Source organism: Leucoraja erinacea, chromosome 13, assembly GCF_028641065.1.
Source record: "Leucoraja erinacea ecotype New England chromosome 13, Leri_hhj_1, whole genome shotgun sequence".
Taxonomy (NCBI): domain Eukaryota; kingdom Metazoa; phylum Chordata; class Chondrichthyes; order Rajiformes; family Rajidae; genus Leucoraja; species Leucoraja erinaceus.
Genome location: NC_073389.1, coordinates 54,054,794 through 54,069,967, shown reverse-complemented (window position 1 = coordinate 54,069,967; position 15,174 = coordinate 54,054,794). Strand labels below are relative to the sequence as shown.

Genomic DNA, 15,174 nt, shown 5'->3' with positions numbered 1-15,174 from the left:
CCTCCCTGCACGCTTTCTCAATCCTGTATCTACCAAGAGTATTTTAATGTCCTCACGTCTAGAGAGCATCTTGATCGGCATGTCCGAGTTAGGCCTTTCATGCTATTTGACTCTAACACCCTAAAGCTATGCCTTCTAGTATTTGAAAAAAGGTTCCCCAATCTCTCTCTAGGGCACGTCTTGGCTGGCATTGGCCAAGTTAGGTTTGTTTAGGTGCTGTAAATCTAAATCTTCAGGTTAGTTGTTTCCTAACTCTGCGTGAATGCATCAATCTACCACTACCACCGCTGGTGATCTCAGAGTGTTGTGTTAACACCAGCAGTAAAACCGAGGCTCCACTTTATTTAAAAAAAAAAGGTTTTATTAATCATCAAAATGATCTTACACCCAAAGTCCCGAAAGGCAAATAAAAAATAGGTAAAGAACTTGCTCGAGGAAAATGCACCACAACAGTATGGAGAGGCTTTAGGAAGCTGTCTCATCTTTTGAGACACATTGTCGATGGCACGGTGACACAGCAGTAGTTACTGCCTCACAGCGCCAGAGACCCGGGTTCGATCCTGACCACGGGTGCTGTCTGTACGGAGTTTGCACGTTCTCCCAGTGACCGCGTGGGTTTCTGCGGGTGCTCCGGTTTCCTCCCACACTCCACAGACGTACAGGTTTGCAGGTTAATTTGGCTTTGGTAAAAATTGTTCATTGTCCCCAGTGTGCGTAGGATAGTGTTGGTGTGCGGGGATCGCTGGTCGGCACGGACTCGGTGGGCCGAAGGGCCTGTTTTCGCGCTGTATCTCTAAACTGAACTAAACTAGAATCAAATCACCTGAGTCACCTGATTAGGTGCACTGATGCGATTGTTTTCTTTCTAAAGATAAGTATCCAAAAGATAAATATGTCTTCCTTCTTCATTTGGTCTCCTTCATCACGTGAGTGAGATTCCACGCCACGGGCAGCTGGTTCACACGATGGACATAGAGTTGTATCCCTGCGACTTTCCTTCTGCTCCTTGCCCATTGTCCTGAAAGGGATAGAAACGTCATCAAACAGAGAAACTGGTCCTTCGGCCCATCTAGTCCATGCTTGGAAATCCAGCAGTTTTTCAGTTAGTTTAGAGACACAGCGCGGAAATAAAGTCTGCATCGACCAGCGATCCCCACACACTAACACACAGAGGGTTGTGAATCTGTGGAATTCTCTGCCTCAGAGGGCAGTAGAGGCCAATTCCCTGGATGCTTTCAAGAGAGAGCTAGATAGAGCTCTTAAAGACAGCGGAGTCAGGGGATATGAGGAGAAGGCAGGAACGGGGTACTGATTGGGGATGATCAGCCATGATCACAGTGAATGGTGGTGCTGGCTCGAAGGGCCGAATGGCCTCCTCCTGCACCTATTGTCTATAGTCTACTATCCCACACACACACTAGGGACAATTATACATTTTATACCCACATGCCTTTGGAGTGCGGGAGGAAACGGGAGAGAAAATCTACGCAGATCATTGGAGAACGTATTTTGTGTATATTTTTCATTCTAGTTCTATTTCTCTCTACATCACCGTCTATATCTCTCGTTCCGTTTCCCCTGGCTCTCAGTCTGTAGAAGGATCTCGACCCAAAACATGACCCATCCCTTCGCTCCAGAGATACTGCCTGTCCTGCTGAGTTACTCCAGCATTTTGTGTCTATCTTATAACCATATAACCATATAACAATTACAGAACGGAAACAGGCCATCTCGGCCCTACAAGTCCATGCCGAACAACTTTTTTTCCCTTAGTCCCACCTGCCTGCACTCATACCATAACCCTCCATTCCCTTCTCATCCATATGCCTATCCAATTTATTTTTAAATGATACCAATGAACCTGCCTGCACCACTTCCACTGGAAGCTCATTCCACACCGCTACCACTCTCTGAGTAAAGAAGTTCCCCCTCATGTTACCCCTAAACATCTGTCCCTTAATTCTGAAGTCATGTCCTCTTGTTTGAATCTTCCCTATTCTCAAAGGGAAAAGCTTGTCCACATCAACTCTGTCTATCCCTCTCATCATTTTAAAGACCTCTATCAAGTCCCCCCTTAACCTTCTGCGCGCCAGAGAATAAAGACCTAACTTATTCAACCTTTCTCTGTAACTTAGTTGTTGAAACCCAGGCAACATTCTAGTAAATCTCCTCTGTACTCTCTCTATTTTGTTGACCTCTAGGTGTCACTGTTCATCAACTTTACAATGCGCTTGCATTTGCTGTAGACAAAACTGCTGGAGGAACTCAGTGGGTGCGGCAGCATCTATGGAGCCAAGGAATAGGTGACGTTTCAGGCCGAGACCCTTCTTCAGACTGATGTGTGGGGGCGAGGGGGGGCGTAGACAGTGGGCTGTGGGGGAGCTGGGAAGGGGAGGGGAAGGAGGGAGAAAGCAGGGACTACCTGAAATTGGAGAAGTCAATGTTCATACCGCTGGGGTGTAAACTGCCCAAGCGAAATATGAGGTGCTGCTCCTCCAATTTGCGGTGGGACTCACTCTGGCCATGGAGGAGGCCCAGGACAGAAAGGTTGGAATCAGAGTGGGAGGGGGAGTTGAAGTGCTGAGCCACCGGGAGATCAGGCTGGTTGGTGCGAACCGAGCGGAGGTGTTGGGAGAAGCGATCGCCAAGCCTGCGCTTGGTCTCACCGATGTAGAGCAGCTGACACCTGGAGCAGCGGATGTAATAGATGAGGTTGGAGGAGGTGCAGGTGAACCTCTGCCTCACCTGGAAAGTCTGCTTGGGTCCTTGGATGGAGTCAAGGGGGGAGGGGTAAAGTGACAAGTGTAGCATTTCCTGTGGTTGCTGGGGAAAGTGCCCGGGTAGGGGTTGGTTCGGGTGGGAAGGGACGAATTGACCAGGGAGTTACGGAGGGAGCGGTCTCTGCGGAAAGCCGACAGGGGAGGAGATGGGAAGATGTGGCCAGTGGTGGGATCCCGTTAGAGGTGGCGAAAATGTCGGAGGATTATCTGTTGTATGTGACGGCTTGTACTGGCTCCCACACATCATGAATGACTACCCACTGAGGCTTTTCCCTGCGGGCATCAAAGCCATCCACCCAGTAACTGATTCTGTCCTGGCCAAAGATCCTATAGCGGAGCAAGATAGACCACTCCTGCTAAATGCAATGGCCTGAGATGTAGTACGTAACGGAGCGGAACGTGGGCCTTTTTTTCATCCATTTCAGTAACCCGACCCGACCCGACCCGATCTGACTCGCAGTGAAATCAACCTTGCGGGGGAACAGTTGTGTTAATAAATTATAATTCTGAAAATGAGGAGAAGATTTTTACCAAATAACTTTTATTTTTACGAGGACGTTTCCGTAACCGGTTTCCGTCTCCGCGCCAGTATCTTTGCGCCGCTACGGCGGGATCTTTGGTGCGGAGACGGAAGCCGGTTACTGGAATGGGGCCAAAAATCACCCATGAATCTGCCCGTGACCGTACTACGACTTGTTCGTCGAGTGATCTATCTTGCTCGCTGTAGGATCTTTGGTTCAGACTGATGACAAGGTTGGAGAGTTGCAATTAGAGCGCACCCTCAATTAACCAATGCCAAGCCCTGTCCCGCCCTGTCTCTCAGCCCGCCTCTGTCTCCTTGTGATCTAGTTACCAGGCACATAATGATAGCGTCTCTCCGCTCAACAACAAAACAGCATTTGCGTACGTACTCAATGGGGAAATGCAATGGGCTGGGCTGGCTAATCCCGATCAGGTGGTTCTTTGCACACCAACGCGCGACTGCCAACTCAGAAAACTCAGCAGTGGCGTTGCTGACTCACAGCGCCAGAGACCCAGGTTCGATCCTGACTACGGGTGCTGTCTGTATGGAGTTTGTACATTTTTCCTGTGTTTTTTCTCCGGGTGCTCCGGTTTCCTCCCACACTTGTAGGTTTGTAAATTGTCCCGAGTGTGTGTGGGATAGAACTAGTGTACGTGTGATCATTGGTCGGTGCGGACTCAGTGGGCCGAAGGGTCTATTTCCACGCTGTATCTCCAAACTAAACAAGACTAAAACGCTTTCCAGTATTGTCACATACATAGACAATAGGTGCAGGAGTAGGCCATTCAGCCCTTCGATCCAGCACCGCCATTTAATATGATCATGGCTGATCATCCAAAATCAGTACCCCGTTCCTGCTTTCTCCCCATATCCCTTGATTCTGTTCGGTTTGCCCTGAGAGATATTCTACCTCTCTCTTGAACACATCCTGAACCAAACATGGGATCTCGTTGCAGAGTCCCAAGAGACTCTGATTAGGCATGATCACATTGAATGGCGGTGCTGGCTCGAAGGGCCGAATGGCCTACTCCTGCACCTATTGTCTGTCTGTTGACTTGTAAATCATGCATCGATTACATCTTTCCCCTCTCATTTTAAACCAACTCCGCTGGTTCTTGATTCCATTACTCTGGGAAAATTATTCCATGCGTTCACCCTTTCTATTTCCCTCAATATGATCACTCCTCGGCCCCCTGCACTCTAAGGAATAAAGTCCCAGCTTGCCCAAGCTCTCCATGTAGCTCAGGCCCTCAAGTCCTGGCAACATCCTCGTGAATAATCACTGCGTTCTTCCCATCTTATTTCCGTGTCGTTCCTTCACCTTTTCCCCCTGACTTATGGATTTCCATTCCTTTCCTGGAACATTCTGGAATGACGAAAGGTGCGGTGTGTTGTTGGTGACGTTAGTCCACATTGTCATGGCGTTCTGACACATTTAAAAAATCAAACGTCATTGTTCTGGCCACGTGAGGCATATTTCTAATTAAAGGTGTCACCACCTTTCTGTGTAAGCAAATGAGGGGTTAGTTAGTTTACATCAGGAAGGAACTGCAGATGCCGGTTTAGACCTAAGGTAGACCAATACAGCACAGAGAGCTGGAGCAACTCAGCGGGGCAGGCAGCATCTCTGAAGAGAAGGAATGGGTGACGTTTCGGAAGGGTCTCGACCAAAAACGTCACCCATTCCCTCTCTCCAGAGATGCCGCCTGTCCCGCTGAGTTACTCCAACTTTTTGTGTCTATTTTCTGTTAGTCTAGTTTGCTTTAGAGATATGGCGCGGAAACAGGCCCTTCGGCCCACCGAGTCCGTGCCGACCAGCGATCCCCGCACACTAACGCTAAACCTAAGTTAGTTGACTAGAGTTTGAGCCCCACCCAGAGACGTTGAGATGCCTGGAGTTGTTTAGATACAATCAGGTAAATATTTTTTTTTAAACTCCAGAACGGGTATTTTCAGAAAAACTCTAAACAATACAGCAGATACAAAAGAGTGCAGATGCAGGTTAATAGCTTAGTCTCAGTCTGAAGAAGGTTCCCCACCCAAAACGTCACCTACCCATGTTCTCCAGAAATGCTGCCTGACCCGCTGAGTTACTCCAGCACTCTGTGAAACGTCACCTATCCATGTTCTCCAGAAATGCTGCCTGACCCGCTGAGTTATGGTGCAGCAGCATCCATGGAGCTAAGGGAATAGGCAACGTTTCTGGCCGAAACCCTTCTGGAAATAGGCAACGTTTCGGGCCGAAACCCGGAAGGGTTTTGGCCCGAAACGTTGCGTATTTCCTTAGCTCCATAGATGCTACTGCACCCGCTGAGTTACTCCAGCACTCTGTGAAACATCACATAGAAACATAGAAACATAGAAATTAGGTGCAGGAGTAGAGGCCATTCGGCCCTTCGAGCCTGCACCGCCATTCAATATGATCATGGCTGATCATCCAACTCAGTATCCCGTACCTGCCTTCTCTCCATACCCTCTGATCCCCTTAGCCACAAGGGCCACATCTAACTCCCTCTTAAATATAGCCAATGAACTGGCCTCGACTACCCTCTGTGGCAGAGAGTTCCAGAGATTCACCACTCTCTGTGTGAAAAAAGTTCTTCTCATCTTGGTTTTAAAGGATTTCCGCCTTATCCTTAAGCTGTGACCCCTTGTCCTGGACTTCCCCAACATCGGGAGCAATCTTCCTGCATCTAGCCTGTTCAACCCCTTAAGAATTTTGTAAGTTTCTATAAGTGTCACCTATCCATGTTCCCCCACAGATGCTGCCTGCCTGACCCGCTGAGTTAATCCGGCCCTCTGTGAAACGTCACCTATCCATGTTCTCCACAGATGCTGCCTGACCCGCTGAGTTACTCCAGCACTCTGTGAAACGTCACCTATCCATGTTCTCCACAGATGCTGCCTGACCCACTGAGTTATGGTGCAGCAGCATCTATGGAGCTAAGGAAATAGGCAACGCTTCGGGCCGAAATCCTTCTGGAAATAGGCAACGTTTTGGGCCGAAACCCTTACGGGTTTCGGCCCAAAACGTTGCCTATTTCCTTAGCGCCTTAGATGCTGCCTGACCCGCTGAGTTACTCCAGCACTCTGTGAAACGTCACCTATCCATGTTCTCCACAGATGCTGCCTGACCCACTGAGTTACTCCAGCACTCTGTGTGTGTGTTAATCGCCAAACAATTCCAAGTGTTCATACGGACATGGGTGGATCTGTTCTTTTGCAAACTGGTTCTTCTGGTTAGTTTGTACTCTGTAAACAAATGAAAACCGGCATATCAAGTCGCTCGCTACATGAGCCAGGCTGAAACTGTACAATATTTACTGAGAAATACCCTAGTATTTGTTTGCCAGCGTTGGGAAGTTAAAACCCCCACTGTGTACAAAACACTTTTGTTCAGCTTGCTGTTCACCCCTGTACATCAATGGGAGGAGACGTCATCTTTCAACTTTGACCTTATAAACATTTAGAACATTATGAAAGACATATACATAGAGCGGGCATTTAGAACCATTATCCCAGGATGGAATTGTCAGTTTGGAATGAATGAAATTCCAATGGAGGTTGCACGTTCTCCCCGTGACCCACATGGGTTTTCTCCGGGTGCTCCGGTTTCCTCCCACACTCCAAAGACGTGCATGTTTGTTGGTTGATGGGCTTCTGTATGTTGTAAAATTGTCCGCAGTGTGTGTGGGGGTGGTGTTTGAGCTCCAGTCGGCACGGACCTGTTTCCACGCTGTATCTCGAGACTAAACTAAACAGTCCCAGGGTGGGAATGTCAAACCGTGAAAAGCATGGCTTTGGGACGGCAACGGCGGTAGAGTTGCTGCCTCACAGCGCTGGAGACCCGGGTTCGATCCTGACTACGGGTGCTGTCTGTACGGAGTTTGTACCTTCTCCCCGTGACCTGCGTGGGTTTTCTCCGAGATCTTCGGTTTGGTAGGTTAAGGCCCTGTCCCACTTTCACAACCTAATTCACAACCTTTTTTACTCGTGGACATTTTTCATCGGGCTAGAAAAAACGCCCCGACCTACTTGATGCCACGAGTGCCCACGACCAGCATCACGTCCCGTTACGACCTCCCTACGACCTCGTGACGACCATGCTGCGAGTACGAGTCAAGGGCAAACTCGGCAGAGGTCGTGAAGTGGGACAGGCCCTTTAATTGGCTTTGGTAAGTTGTAACTTATCCGTAGTGTGTAGGACGGTGTCAGTGTACGGGGTGATCGCTGGTCGGCACGGATCCGGTGGGCTAGTTTCCGCGCTGTATCTCTAAAGTCTAAAGCTATATATTTCCTTGCTCAAGATTCCATCACCTGCAGTCTCTTGTGTTTCGGCCCCACCGAGTCCGAGCCAACCAGCGATCCCTGCAAATGAACGCTATCCCACACACACACACTAGGGACAATTTACACTAATGCCCCTGTCCCACTTAGGAAACCTGAACGGAGACCTCTGGACACTTTGCGCCCCACCCAAGGTTTCCGTGCGGTTCCCGGAGGTTTTTGTCAGTCTCCCCACCTGCTTCCACTACCTGCAACCTCCGAGCTAATTCCGAGCTAATTCAAGGGTTCTCCCGAGTTCGCCCTGATTCAAACTCGGAGAATTACGGTAATGGCCGCTTGTAGGTATTCAGGGCTCTCGTGGACATTTTTCAACCTGTTGAAAAATCTTCACGAGTCTTCACGAGCTTACCCCGTTTCCCGAGTACCTGCCGTTACAGATACGAGTCGCTAAGAAACGTCCCCGAGCTCCGACGTACCCGCTACGTACATTCTACGTGCTTACCACGAGTTTGATTTTTTTTTTTAAACTCGGGAGAGCTCTTGAATGACCTCGTACAGTGGGACAGCCCCTTAACACTTTCCTACACACACTAGGGACAATGTACACCTACACCAAGCCAATTAGCCTACAAACCTGCACGTCTTTAGATGTCATAAGGAATAGGTGTTGAATCAGGCCATTCTGCCCATCAGGTTGTAAAATTAGGCCATTCGGCCCATCAGCCCGCTGTGGGCGGTCACGGTGGCCCAGCGGTAGAGTTGCTGCCTTACAGCGATTGCGGCGCCGGAGACCCGGGTTCGATCCCGACCATGGGCGCTGTCTGTACGGAGTTTGCACGTTCTCCCCGCATGACCTGGTGGGTTTTCTCCGAGATCTTCGGTTTCCTCCCACACTCCAAAGACGTGCAGGTAAGTAGGTTAATTTGGCTTAGTGTGTGTGTGTGGGTGCGTAAGATAGTCCCTAGTGTGTGTAGAGCAGTGAGTTTGTGTGTGGGGATCGCTGATCAGTGTGGACTCGGTGGACCAAAGGGCCTGTTTCCACGCTGTGTCTCAAAACTAAAATCTACTTATCCCTTCAATCATGGCTGATCTATCTCTCTCCCTCCTAACCCCATTCTCCTGCCTTCTCCCTGTAACCCCTGACACCCGTACTAATCAAGTCCTTCCTACATATAACTTGTGCATCATAGAAACATAGAAACATAGAAATTAGGTGCAGGAGTAGGCCATTCGGCCCTTCGAGCCTGCACCGCCATTCAATATGATCATGGCTGATCATCCAACTCAGTATCCCGTACCTGCCTTCTCTCCATACCCTCTGATCCCTTTAGCCACAAGGGCCGCATCTAACTCCCTCTTAAATATAGCCAATGAACTGGCCTCAACTACCCTCTGCGGCAGAGAGTTCCAGAGATTCACCACTCTCTGTGTGAAAAAAGTTCTTCTCATCTCGGTTTTAAAGGATTTCCCCCCTTATCCTTAAGCTGGGACCCCTTGTCCTGGACTTCCCTAACATCGGGAACAATCTTCCTGCATCTAGCCTGTCCAACCCCTTAAGAATTTTGTAAGTTTCTATAAGATCCCCTCTCAATCTCCTAAATTCTAGAGAGTCTCCTAAATTCTAGAGAATAACTTGGGCATCATGTTGAACAAGGACTCTGTGAGCCGAAGAGTCTGTTCCTGTGTCCTGTGTCTACTGGATGTCTTGAGGTGGGCCTTCCGCCAGCTTTTCTCCCAATAAATCAGCCTTCGCTCCCTTGTGTAATTTGACCACAGGTGGGGCGGAGAATGGGAGTGCCGTTAACCCAGATGGAAGCAGTCTTTTGAAAAGGGCCCTTCACTGCGAGAGAAGGGGAAGGAACAAAGCTAAATATTGTGCGTAGCAAGTAACAAACGAGAACAAGGAATTGACAATGAGGTCAGTTTTATTCAGTAAAGATTAGACAATGGAGGAGGATGGATTGATGCCAACAAACTCAGTCTCTCTCCATGTTGAAAAAAGAACTGCAGATGCTGGGAAAATCGAAGGTAGACAAAAAATGCTGGGGAAACTCAGCGGCTGAGTGTGTGAAGGGTCTCGACCCGAGACGTCACCTATTCCTTCGCTCCATAGACGCTGCCTCACCCGACGAGTTTCACCGGCATTTTTAGTCTACCAGTCTCTCGACATCAGCTGTTTCATCGCAGGGAGAGCAGAATCTATCCTTGTGGGTCACCACTGATCACAGGCTTGCTGTGTTTGCAATGACTAGTGATTCCTGGCATTAAAAGCCATTGACAAAGAAACACACACACAGCTTGTATTTATAGTCGACCTTTAACATATCTTTCATGAGTCAGCCTTTATAGGACTTTGTCCACCAGGGTAATATTGAATACTTTTGTAACCCTTTCAGCGCCCTATACATGGCGACCCTTGACGTAGAGGGAGTACAGAGAAGATTCACCAGACTGATTCCTGGGATGGCAGGACTTTCATATGAAGAAAGACTGGACAGACTCGGCTTGTACTCGCTAGAATTCAGAAGATTGAGGGGGGGGGATCTTATAGAAACTTACAAAATTCTTAAGGGGTTGGACAGGCTAGATGCAGGAAGATTGTTCCCGATGTTGGGGAAGTCCAGAACAAGGGGTCACACAGTTTAAGGATAAGAGTCTTTTAGGACCGAGATGAGAAAATCATTTTTCACACAGAGAGTGGTGAATCTGTGGAATTCTCTGCCACAGAAGGTAGTTGAGGCCACAGTTCATTGGCTATATTTAAGAGGGAGTTGGTGTGGCCCTTGTGGCTAAAGGGATCAGGGGGTATGGAGAGAAGGCAGGGATGGGATACTGAGTTGGATGATCAGCCATGATCATATTGAATGGCGGTGCAGGCTCGAAGGGCCGAATGGCCTCTACTCCTGCACCTATTTTCTATGTTTCTATAACCCTTTGCATACTCTGTGTACTGCATCCAAAACAAAACAAAATTCACTGTACCGAGTACATGTGACAATAAAATAGTAATTAGTCCATCGGCCGATCCATCTGGGGCCAGGGTGAATCAGTCGTCTTATTAAATTATTGGCCGTCCTTCTGGGGAGAGAGTGCCCCTGGAGGGGAGAGTTCCTAGATCTCGATAGCCGCAATGAACGAACTCTCCGGACCATGATACAGTGAAATCTCAGGACATCCACCCGCACCCTACGACTGACCCAAATCAGATCTACAGATGCACAGAGTCTCTTGTCCAGAGTAGGGGAATCGAGGACCAGAGGACGTATGTTCAAGGTGAAGGGGAAAAGATTTAATAGGAATCTGAAGGGTAACTTTTTCACACAAAGGGTGGTGGGTGTACGGAACGAGCTGCCAGAGGAGGTAGTTGAGGCTGGGACATTTAAGGTACATCCCAACATTTAAGGTACATGGATAGGACAGGTTTGGAGGGATATGGACCAAATGCTGGCAGGTGGGACCAGAGTAGATGGGACATGTTGGCCGGTGTGGGCAGGTTGGGCCGAAGGGCCTGTGTCCACACTGTATCACTCTGCGATTCTATAACAGACTTTACAAAATACCAGACAGCCAGGAGGTCTAAATAATCTCAAACCTTTATTCCAATTTCACATTCAATTGTCAATAGGAATAAGCAATGATTACAGTACCTCTCTATAACTAAATAAAACACAAATTAGTACAAAGTACAACAGATGATGGTACAAATATCAGTGCGTACGATTTGTGTAGACAACTCACGCATTCAGTTTGAAGCATCTTTAGTGTCAGTTTAAGGAAACCTTGTTCTCTTTTATAAAATTGGTTTTCCCTCTGCATTTTAGCTTACTCTTGCCTGCCGGACATTAACACCCATTCCTTTAGACCTTAGTGGTACAGCGTGGAAACAGGGCCCACTGAGTCCGCGCCGACCAGCAATCGCCCCGTACACTAGCAGTATCCTACACACACACACACACACTAGGGAACATATTTACAGTTTTTTAGCAAAGCCAATGATACCTACAAACCCGCACGTCTTTGTAGTGTGGGGGGAAACCGGAACGCCCGGAGAAAACCCACACAGGTCACGGGGAGAACGTACAAACTCTGTCCCAACAGCACCTGTAGTTGGGGTCGAACCCGGGTCTCCGGCGCTATAAGCGCTGCAAGGCAGGAACTACCGTGCCGCCGTTAGTTTCAGTGATGTACTCGAAGTCCAGCCCACTGCAGCGTTCAAATTCTATTTAACTCCACAATAGATCAAGATGAAGTTTAAAACAAAATCAAGTCGAAAGCAAAAAGGGCAACCACAAAGAACTTTGGGCTTGATCCCACCGAACTGCCCAACAGGTCTCGGAGGGTGAAAGCCAAGATCTCGTACGTTGTTTATTCAAGCCTAGATTTGCACGCAAGCCGTAACTGCAACGCTTAGCCATTTGCTTCACTGCACTCTTCTCACCAATCAACATTATATCCTTCATACAAGCCAGAGCAGGCTAGATGCTGCCGTAAGGGCCTGTCCCACTTACACGATGCTTGCCGGCGGCATCCGCCATAGTCGCGGCAGGGCGCCGACCATTTTCGAAAATGTTGAAAATCCAGCGGCGACCAGATTAAGGTAACGACCAGTTGGGCCACAACTCACAACCACACAGGCGTCACAAGGAGGATGAGGGTTTTTAGCTGCATGCTTCAACCACAGAAGCTGGGATTCGGAGGAGATTTGGTGGAAGGGCAAGAAACTAGCTGAAGATTTGGAACCTATTCTCGTTCGTAAATGGGCCAAGGATTAAGGTACGTAGCGGCCCAGATTCGTACCTTTGTCTGGTCACCGCTGGATTTTCAACATTTTCGAACATTTCCGGCGACCTGCCGTGACTATGACGGGTGCCGGCAAGCCGCTGAAAGAAAATCGCATAAGTGGGACAGGCCATTTTTAAAGTACCATGAGACACAAAACAAGGGTTGAGACGGTCAGACAAGTCAGGACTGTAACCAGCCACAAAGCACTTCAACATGAAAACTCACAACAAAACATTTTACATAATAAAACCCAGGATACGCGCGCCTATAACTCAGATTTATTCCAGAGCTCCAGGCAATTGAGCAGGATTTCAGGGCTTGAAGTTGGGCTGAAAACATTTTCATAGTTCGCATCTCCTCCTAACGGGCCTGTCCCACTTACGCAACTTTTTCTGCGGCAGCCGACACGTGGGCTGTTACAGGTCGCTGAAAATGTTCAACATAGTGAAAATCCAGCGGCGACCAGAACAAGGTACGACTCTTTGGGCGACTACTCACGACCATACAGGCTTCACCCCGAGGCATGTCGCCTGTACGGTCGTGAGTCGTCTCCTCAGTCGCCCAAAGAGTCGTGGCGTCTTTCTGGTCGCCGCTGGATTTTCAACATGTTGAACATTTCCGCCGACCTGCAACGACCTATGACGGGTGCTGGCAGTCGCCAAAAAAGTTGCGTAAGTGGGACAGGCCCTTAAGTTCCTCTTAAAGGATGGATACCTACGCAAAGCCATGACCAAAGGTGTGGAATATATATATGTGTGTGTGTATAAAAGGGATGAGGGTTTTTAGCTGCATGGTTTAACCACAGAAGCTGGGATTCGGAGGAGATTTGGTGGAAGGGGCAAGAAACTAGCTGAGGATTTGGAACCTATTCTCGTTCGTAGATGGGCCAAGGATTAAGGTACATAAAACTTTGGGTAAATGGTAAGGAAGATTAGTTCAGTTCCCTCACATCAGTCTGAAGAAGGGTTTCGGCCCGAAACGTTGCCACTTTCCTTCGCTCCATAGATGCTGCCTCACCCGCTGAGTATCTCCAGCGCTTTTGTCTACAGTTGAGTTTAGTTTAGAGATTCAGCGCTGAAACAGGCCCTTCGGCCCACCGAGTCCGAGCCAACCAACAATTACCCGTGCACCAGTTCTATACTATCCCAGTTTCACAACCTACGCACTAGGGGCATCCCGACTTGCGTTAGAGATGCAGTGTGGAAACAGGCCCTTCGGCCCACGGAGTCCGCGTCAACCAGCAATCACCCCGTACACTAGCACTATCCCGCACACAATAGGGCCAATTTACAGAAGAACCTATAGACCTGCACGGCTTTATGGAGTGTGGGAGGAAACCAGGGGCACCTGGATAAAACACACCGTGGTCACAGGGAGAAGGTGCAAACTCCACACAGACAGGATCGAACCCCGGGTCTCTGGCGCCGTGAAGCGGCAACTCTACCGCTGCGCCACCGTGCCGCCCGTGGAAAATGGTAAATGGGGAAAGGGAATTTTTTTTTTTTTGCACTTTTGGTTTCGATCTGGAACTCACTGTCAGTAGGAGCATGAAAACAGAGTTTCCAAAGGGGGAATGGACAGGCATTAGAGAGAGAGGAGTATGCATGGAAGCACGGGACCCTTCTAGGATCGGGCATTGACTTGAAGAATTACCAACAGCGCCAACGCTATAATTAAATGAAAGTGTAGTATAAACATGCATGGCATGAAGGAAAATCCATTGATCATTCTGGTGCTTACTGTATAGGTATATACACTGCGCTCTATACACTGGGTATATACGCTGGGGGTTTTGCTGGTAGACGCATCAAGTGTGGAGACTATTTTACTCCTTGTAGCTACATGGCCATCAAGTGCAACACAAGGCATCCTGCATCCATCCAGAACATCAGTAAACCAGCATGAAATGCCTAAGCAAAGAACTGCAGATGCTGGTATAAACCGAAGATGCTGGAGTAACTCAGCAGGTGCGGCAGCATCTATGGAGCGAAGGAATGGTTGATGTTTTGGGTCGAGACCCTTCTTCAGACTGAAGAAGGGTTTCGGCCCGAAACGCTGCCAATTTCCTTTGCTCCATAGATGCTGCTGCACCCGCTGAGTTTCTCCAGCATTTTTGTGTACCTTCGATTTTCCAGCATCTGCAGTTCCTTCTTGAACACGATGTTGGAGGGTGTTGGCTGGGAACTTCAGCAGTTTCCTCACTTTGTCCTCCAGCTTTCCTTCACGTGTCCCCAGAGGAGGGTGCGGTGGCGCGCTGGAGAGCCAGCTTCACGCCCGACCGGCTCAGGGGCAGAAGACAGTCTTTGTAAAACACATACGGAACTACCACGCACAACTCTCGCCATTATACACAGAATTTACATGGTGGCGGCTTCGACCAGACTCTTCCCGAACAGCGTGGATGGTAGAACGTGCGGCCACTCCAGCCCGCCCGGTGGACCCGCAACACGAAACGGCCCCCGCTGTTCCAGCAGTCCGGCCAAAGGCAGCCATTGGGTTGGGGTTGGGGGATGGGGCTTGATGATAGGGGCGGGGTTGGGGATGGGGTGAATGGGTTGGGATTTGGGTGTAGCTTTAGGGATTGGGGGAGGGGGGGGGGGGGGGGGGGTCAGGATTGGGATTGGAGTCAGCATTGGGATTGGAGTAGGGATGGCGGGGGGGGGGGGGGGGGATCAGTCGGGATTGGGATTAAGAGTTGGGAGATTGGGGTTGGGATTTGCATTGGGAAACGGGATCAAGGGTTAGGTTTAAGGATTGGGTGTTGGGTTTGGGATTAAGGGTCGGGAGGTTGGCGTTGGGGTC

At 49.1% G+C, this 15,174-nt stretch overlaps 1 protein-coding gene and 1 long non-coding RNA gene across 2 annotated transcripts in view; both read right to left on the bottom strand.

Moving 5' to 3' along the window:
- Nucleotides 1–346: 346 nt before the first annotated feature.
- Nucleotides 347–15,174, bottom strand: part of cxadr (CXADR Ig-like cell adhesion molecule) — a 77,453-nt gene continuing 62,625 nt past the window's right edge. The window contains exon 8 of the mRNA XM_055645254.1: nucleotides 347–1,018. Coding sequence (XP_055501229.1) covers nucleotides 959–1,018 — 60 coding nt within the window. The 3' untranslated portion in view covers nucleotides 347–958. The remainder of the gene's footprint in view (nucleotides 1,019–15,174) is intronic.
- On the bottom strand, nucleotides 11,166–14,967 carry LOC129703065 (uncharacterized). Its single transcript, XR_008724509.1, has 2 exons — nucleotides 14,494–14,967; nucleotides 11,166–14,331 (listed from the first exon to the last, which is right to left on the bottom strand). It is a non-coding gene; the product is annotated as an uncharacterized LOC129703065 (long non-coding RNA).